The 8,213-nt window shown below is 31.3% G+C and overlaps 2 protein-coding genes across 2 annotated transcripts; one reads left to right on the forward strand and one right to left on the reverse strand.

Annotated features, from left to right (window-relative positions):
• The first annotated feature begins 6 nt into the window (after window positions 1-6).
• Window positions 7-3,229, forward strand: LOC108769870 (uncharacterized). The gene is made up of 4 exons (XM_018521090.1): window positions 7-367; window positions 662-1,032; window positions 1,796-2,365; window positions 2,778-3,229. The coding sequence occupies exons 2-4, from the start codon at window positions 716-718 to the stop codon at window positions 3,196-3,198; spliced, it is 1,308 nt and encodes a 435-aa protein (XP_018376592.1). The 5' UTR covers window positions 7-367; window positions 662-715; the 3' UTR covers window positions 3,199-3,229.
• Window positions 3,230-3,907: 678 nt separating this feature from the next.
• On the reverse strand, window positions 3,908-6,207 carry LOC108769865 (uncharacterized). The gene is made up of 5 exons (XM_018521084.1): window positions 6,038-6,207; window positions 5,277-5,339; window positions 5,097-5,192; window positions 4,668-4,901; window positions 3,908-4,244 (listed from the first exon to the last, which is right to left on the reverse strand). Exons 1-5 carry the CDS (start codon window positions 6,205-6,207, stop codon window positions 3,935-3,937), a joined length of 873 nt encoding a protein of 290 aa, XP_018376586.1. The 3' UTR covers window positions 3,908-3,934.
• Between the last annotated feature and the right edge of the window lie 2,006 nt (window positions 6,208-8,213).

The raw sequence follows: 8,213 nt of genomic DNA on the forward strand, positions 1-8,213 counted from the left end.
ATCACTTACAATACTTCTTTTTTTTTTAGAAATTTTGACGCAAGTGGTAAAAAACAAATGTCTTCTCCAAATGCGACTACCGTAGTTGGATAATCTTTACAGATTGTATCTAAATTCAGAGCAATATATACTCAAAGAGCTTAGAAAAAAGTAAAAGAGTTCCATAAATTTTTTTACTTTCTCAGTCACCATTACTGTTTATAGCATTGTCTCCATCTCTTATAGCACTAAAGAATTGGATCATATCTCCACAAGCTTCTGTATTTATAAGATTTTTACTTTTTCTAAACATTCTAGATGAAAAATTTTTTGTTTAATATATACACATATATACAGGGTGTTCGATAATGACCACATAATCTGTCAGGTAGGTAAAATGGATTAAACTGAATTAAAAAGTTTTCATTTTGTAATTTTCGCAATTTTTTAAAATTACTTATAATTAATTATTACGAAAATACATAAATTAAAATATGTCAAATTATTTACATATGTGAAATCAGTTGCAATCTACATATTTTTTAACATAACACCAATATTGGACAAAGCAAAAATATAGTACCAGTATCCACTATGACAGATGTTTGTGTTATTATTTGTGTTGAGCTATTCATCAATCCATTTTGGCTTTATTATTGTTTATATATTTTTGTATTTTTAGGTATACATATTTTAAACTTGTACATACTTGGACATCACATGAATTTCCACAAATATGGACGATGAAGACATATTTCTTTTGTCAGTTTTGCAATTATTATGTTTATTGTCCTTATTACAAAGAAGAGAGAGAAGCAAAAGATGGTTACATCGAAGGTGGTGGGTAAGACCTATTAATGTTGCGCGACCTGTATATGGGGATTTTCAGCACCTCTTCCAGGAATTGAAATATGACGATCCTGATATATTTTATCGATATGTAAGGATGAAAAAGGAAATTTTTAATCTTCTATTAAAGATGACAAGTCCTTTTTTAACTAAATTAAGCAAACGTGCATTTAGTCCAGAACAACGGTTGGCTATGACTCTAAGGTATTTATTGCTTTTGTTTTATATAATTGAAGAATAAAATGCACATATGTGATTTGAATAAAGTGTGCACTGATTTTTTTTTAAATACGTAGTAACACTTGGTTTCTATGGTGACATAACATATCATAGAAAATCTAAAGGTTAACGAATACTAAAGGTTATTAGGAAAATCTAAAGGTTAACGAATACTTTCAATACAATTTTGGTCCTTAATGATTCCGTATGCAGTTTTTTGTGTCAATAATTGCAAGAATAGTTTTTTCTTAACCATCAGAATGAAGTACGTTTTGAACAAAGAATGAAATTTCTTATGAAACTTGGAGAGAATGGGCCAGACATTCATAGACTATCTGTAGCATTTTATGAATTTCTAGCATATTCTTCCCGAGTTTCATAAATTTTATTTTCAAAACACCTATTGTGAAAGTTGCAATGGATTCTAATCGAAATTATTCTATTCTCCCTAGAAAACGCAATAGAAATCTAAGGAATAATTGAATAATTTCGATCGGACTCCATTCCGAATAATTTCATTACACGTACTGTGCAAAAAGATACTCTCATAATTATTGATACAAAAAACTGCATGTGTAATCGTTATTGATCAAAATTATACTGAATGTGTTTATTAGACATTTTATTACCCGTAAACATTTTATTACCAACAGAAAAAAATGCCCGAATTTTTTATCCACATCACGTATGTAAAGCAATATTTATTCATGATTATACTTTGTGTTTTTCTAAAATACTTTTGTTAAAGATATTTGGCCACTGGAGATCAAATACTATCCATTGCACTAGCTTATAGATGTGGAGAATCAACTGTCCGAAAAATAATACACGAAACTTGTTCTATTATAGTAAACGTATTACAACCGATTTATCTTCGTTTACCAACAACAGAAGAATGGACAAATATTTGTACTGGATTTTGGGAAAACTGGAATTTTCCTAATTGTGTTGGGGCATTTGATGGGAAACATGTTGAAATACAAGCTCCGCCAAATTCTGGGAGCTTATTTTTCAACTATAAGAAAACTGTTAGCATTGTGTTAATGGCAGCATGTGATTACAAATACATGTTTACACTGATCGACATAGGCTCTTATGGCGGTAACAGTGATGGTGGTATTTTTACCTCTTCTGATATTTATTCAACATTAGTAGATGGAACATTAAATCTTCCCGAAGGCATTGCTAATCTTCCTGAAAGCGATATTCAGTTACCATGCTTTTTTATTGGGGATAGTGGTTTCCCAATTAGTCGTTTTATGATGCGACCTTATTCTGGAAGATTACTCAATGAAAGAAAGAAAATATTTAATTACAGGTAAGTAGTTAAGTATTCATTATTATTATTAGCAGTAGAGTAGTATTAGTAGTATTAACAAAGGTAGTGATATAATTTATAATACAGTAATAGTAAGGCTTGGCTCCCGCGACGATAGGAGGAGGAAATAATATACGAGATTGATTATTTCAAACATTATTTTACACTTTTATGTAATGTATCGGATAGATATCTCAATTTGCCATCATATTTTAGAGGTTCCAAGATTAAGAAATTATTTTTTTAAAGGAAAACTAAAAATAAAACTACGTAGCAAGTAATTCATTGCTCATTTCTGGCATCGTGAAAGAGCCAAGCCGTAATAATAGAAGTAGCAGTAGTAGTTGCTATCATAAAATCATATTTGATCACGACAAATTATTTTAATCTTGTGCATTTTATTGATTTTTAGACTGTCCAGAGCAAGACGTATAATAGAAAATACTTTTGGTATTTTATCTAGTCGATGGAGGATCTATAGGAAACCCATTCATATGCATCCTAAATATGTAGACACAACAGTTATGGCAACTATTTGTCTGCACAATTTTATTAAGTCTGAAGAGAATTTTATACAATCGGAGTCTAGAATATATTGTCCTCCTAATTTCATAGACTCTGAAGATGAGGCTGGTAATATAATTCCTGGTCATTGGCGGCGAGAAACTGAAAATGTCCTCAGAAATATACCTCCCTCATCAATGCATCATGCAACTTCAATTGCATATAAGCAACGCGACAAGCTAGCTGATTATTTTATTTCACGACCTGGGGAAGTTTTTTGGCAATATGAATATGTTAGAAGAGGACAGCATTGTGATGATCCCCAATAATAACATATTTTAAATGTAATATAATTATACGAACGTGTTATTCAATTATATTTTCAACATTTTTTCTTTCTTATCTCATAGATAACCTACTCTAGAATTTTGCGTTAAATTTGGCATTTCATTATATTAAAAAATTAGACATTTTTATGCTAACTTGATTTATTGTAAAACCACCTTCGAAATTAAATTGTGTGTATATTAATTGTATTGTAAATCGTGCTTAATTTTCTGATAGGTAACTTTGAAATAAAATCCAACGATTTAGAGAAACAGCCATTTATTTATCATTATCCCTATCGCTCTCTTCTGTATATTATTAATACATATAATATTAGTCTTTTAGATCATATGTCATATCACGTAAAGTATGTATTATATATATATATAGTAATTTTACTGTAACAAATTTACTTAAAAACTTAAAAGATTAAGTTATATCAAATATATATTAAGTCATTTTTTACTGCAATATTAACTTAAATAATTCATTTTTCAACAAAACTTTGTTTCTTATCAACATTGTTGAATGTTAAAAATAAAATCACAGACAGAAAAATGCACAAAACTTTGAATTAGGTTAAATAATTGCACTGTATCCTTCATTCCTAAAAAAAAACAAAAAATCTGCAAAATGGAGAATCCAAAAAAAATGAACCTGGATTTGACTGAAAGATCACCAGCTGATTGATACTTTTAAAAATATTAGTTGTTGAACAGTAGGAGTTTGATCATACTTTTACAGATCATATATAATTCGCAATATTTGCTTCTTTTTTTCTGTTTTTTCAGATTGGGGTAAATTTTTAAGTAAAGATAGTATAAGCTGACAAAAAGTCAAATCTTCTTGTACTTCCGAGTTGATAGATAGCGTCGATGAAGTTGTAGAGTATTTGTTCTCGAGTAAAGAGGTAACTTTACAAATTGTATTCTGTAGAAGATCCTGTTCAGACTTTCCTTTTGGTTTTATCCGCAATGTACTCAAATTTTGTTTCTCAAAATCGGAGGCGTTTTTTCTCTCAAAATCAGATGAACGGATGTTAGATGAACTACAATGAAATAAATGAATTTTCAAGAAAATATGAATACTTTACGAATATATGTATATACGCAACATTCATAAAATCACATTTTTAAAGAAATATATACATACATATACAGGGGACTCATTTTTATCTAAACTGGCAAATATTTCGAAAATATGGAATTTTACTAAAAAAAAACATTCCAAATAAAAGTTGTATGGTATAGAGAAGGGCGTCACTATTTTATGTCCCCCTCTGTACCGCACTGCTATAATTTAGAATTTTTTTAGTAAATTGCACATTTCTTAAGATTTTATTGTTAAGATTAAAATGAATCACCCTATATGTGTGTATGTATGTATGGGTATTAAACAAAAAAATTTTCATGCAATTAAGTTTATAAAAAATAAATATTTTACAAATAAAAACTCTTTCGGAGATACTGACTCTGTTTGTTTTTCAATAGATACTACAGGAGATGGAGACGGTGTTTTAGAGAGTGATGATGATAGCGAAGGCGAAAAAGTTCGTGGAACTACTTCATTACTGTCTGAGTCGAATCTAGCCTCTTTAAATATATTTTGCCGTGAATTTGGATTGCAATCTATTGAAACCTGTCTAATTGAGGTAGTCACGTTCGCAGGAGACAGGTTTTCTTTTTCACCGCTTGCGCCAAAGTTTCTAAAAAAAGAATTTTATTATTCATTTGCAAACACATATGCATTTTGTATTAAGACTACATTTCAAAATGTCCTGTCCAAGGAAAATTTTACTTGATATTTTATAATAAACGTTACACGTACTATATATTTCGAGTTAAATTTTCCTCGAAGAGGACGTTTTGGAATGCAGACCTAGATTGTAAATGTTACAAACTGTTCAAGACTGTATCCTGTTGACGGAGGCGTACTTATTTGCACGTTTGAGGAATTCTGCAATAAATTATTTTTTTCATTTTTTGCGCCAAAGTTTCTAAAAAAAAGAAATTTTATTTTTGATCGCAAACTAATATTTTCAATGTTATATTGAAATTAAAAATTAGCAAATGTTATTAACTTTTTAAGATTGCAGTATCTTGCTGATGGAGACACATTTCTTCTTTGTACGTTTGTCATCGTCCTGAAAGAAAAACAATATGAAGAGATTGCTTATTGATGTGAGAGATTGCTCCTCACATAAAGTTTTCAGAAGAATGAAGGGTAAATATGCATTTTAGGCGACACTTCACTGATTTAAATGTCTTTTAGATATGTTCTAGAGGAGTGTCCTGACTGATTTCCTGCTATAATTAAAATTATGGGAGGTGGCATTGGTTTAGGAGACATAGTAAATTGAAGTTCTATAATATGTAGAAGATATTGGTGTAAGGGGTATAATGCGAAGTAGTGAAGTTTGTATATACCGCACTAATCTCTTAAAAAATGTAAACAAAGACTTGAAGCGACTTCCATCCCACCTCCTTCCCTACTTTAAGAACGCACGACTTCCACACGAAACGACTCTCACTTTTCCTCCTCCCTACAAAGGGACGCGCGACTTTCACACAAAGCGACTTTATTATGAAACTTTAATTTATCATATATCCTAAACCAATACCATCCCCCACTCAATTTTTGCAGGAAATTGCAATCTTAATGTAATATGGAAATTTACATTAGTAAGCAATATCTTTCTCTTTGCATGCTTAAAACTACATTATTCAAGTATGACTGCTTCTTAGAAGAACCTGCATGATCCTCAAATATTCAATATATGCTGTTCAGAAACATAAGCAATGCCGCTAGAAACAGACGGAATACCTCCACTCTCTACTATACCTTCTCTTTTTGACGAAAGGATCCAAGAAGTGCATGTTATCGAAAAATTCGAAGGTCTTTCGCTTTGAAACTCCGCTTCCGGTTGTCGTTTCTTCTTGTTTTTGTTTCTTCTCTCGCGAATAACGCTCCCTTAGCCTTGTCCATCTAGTATGACACTCATCCACTAGCATTGAATATTATTTTCATTGAAAATATTTATTTAAAAAATAAATAAGTAAACTAATAAACTAAATAGTCAATACAAAGGATCCCACACTAATCTTACAGAAAATAGGATTCAATCGAATTGGTTGAAATTTTGTAGTCCATGATATACTCAGGATATTTCAATTAATTGGACTGGAATCCATTTTTCATACGATTTGTGAGGATTTTTCATTTAGTCTAGTAATTTTCAATAAAAAAGTCATTAATTTGAATAAAATTTCACTTATTCAAATTAGTCAAGTTCTCAATTAATATTATTAATAAGACTCAGAAGAATAAATCTTTGTAACAAATGAAATGCCTGTAACGAGCCGACACTAGGTGTTGATGTGTATGAAATATTTTATTGTATAGATGAGGTTTAACACATATGTATAAATGTTTCGACTCCTGGTTTGAGTCCTCCTCAGTATATAAAGTACATAGTCGATACCATTATGTTAAGTTGTCATAAATTGATTACATGTTCCATTCTAATCCTACATCTAATTGCTAGAATAAATGTATCTTAGATTATGACATTACAGTAATCCTTACGGCACATTCTCCACTTATTGAAAATTAATATATACAAGAGTGTGAGAATATATGTGGTACTGCTAGTTCAAATGTTAACGTTAACATTCTATATAAACAATAATAAAGCCAAAATGGATTGATGAATAGCTCAACACAAATAATAACACAAACATCTGTCATAGTGGATACTGGTACTATATTTTTGCTTTGTCCAATATTGGTGTTATGTTAAAAAATATGTAGATTGCAACTGATTTCACATATGTAAATAATTTGACATATTTTAATTTATGTATTTTCGTAATAATTAATTATAAGTAATTTTAAAAAATTGCGAAAATTACAAAATGAAAACTTTTTAATTCAGTTTAATCCATTTTACCTACCTGACAGATTATGTGGTCATTATCGAACACCCTGTATATATGTGTATATATTAAACAAAAAATTTTTCATCTAGAATGTTTAGAAAAAGTAAAAATCTTATAAATACAGAAGCTTGTGGAGATATGATCCAATTCTTTAGTGCTATAAGAGATGGAGACAATGCTATAAACAGTAATGGTGACTGAGAAAGTAAAAAAATTTATGGAACTCTTTTACTTTTTTCTAAGCTCTTTGAGTATATATTGCTCTGAATTTAGATACAATCTGTAAAGATTATCCAACTACGGTAGTCGCATTTGGAGAAGACATTTGTTTTTTACCACTTGCGTCAAAATTTCTAAAAAAAAAAGAATCCTCGCAGAACGAGTAGTGGGGATAGAAATGAAGGAATCTGATTGGTTTATTCCCTTATGCCTTATGCATTATGCGTTACGGAAAAGCCTGTGCTCCCCGCTATATAGTCAAAGGCCGGCACTGCATGGGCTGCCTAGACTGCGTTCGCAAACATCACTCTGGTGTCTCAGTGTATCATCTTATCCTTGTTTAACAATGAGTGAACAACAAGGATAAAATACGCGGGGGCACTCGGGTGATGTTTCCGAACGCAGCCCTAGAGGCCTAATGCTGGATTCACACTGTATCCGATTTACGTCGTACGACGCACATCGGATACAGTGTGAATCTAGCATTACTCCAAATTAACCCAAAGAGCACTTATGCTGGATTCACACTGTATCTGATTTTCGTCGTACGACGCTCTTCAACCAATCAGAAAACAAAATTCCGATGATAAGAAGCACAACCCATCGGAATGCTGTTTTCTGATTGGTTGCAGAGCGTCGTACGATGCAAACCAAAAAGAACAAGCCTTAGGGTGCCGTCACATGCGGCGTAACCTGCGTAATGCTGGATTCACACTGCATCCGATTTGCGTCATACGTCGCTCTGCAACCAATCAGAAAACTGGATTCCGATGATACGAAGCAAAATCCATCGGAATCCTGTTTTCTGATCGGTTAAGGTCCGTTTCCACCAACGCAGATCAACTTTAATCTCGGTTCAA

This window comes from Trachymyrmex cornetzi, unplaced genomic scaffold, assembly GCF_001594075.2.
Source record: "Trachymyrmex cornetzi isolate Tcor2-1 unplaced genomic scaffold, Tcor1.1 scaffold961, whole genome shotgun sequence".
In the NCBI taxonomy this organism is placed as follows: Eukaryota; Metazoa; Arthropoda; class Insecta; order Hymenoptera; family Formicidae; genus Trachymyrmex; species Trachymyrmex cornetzi.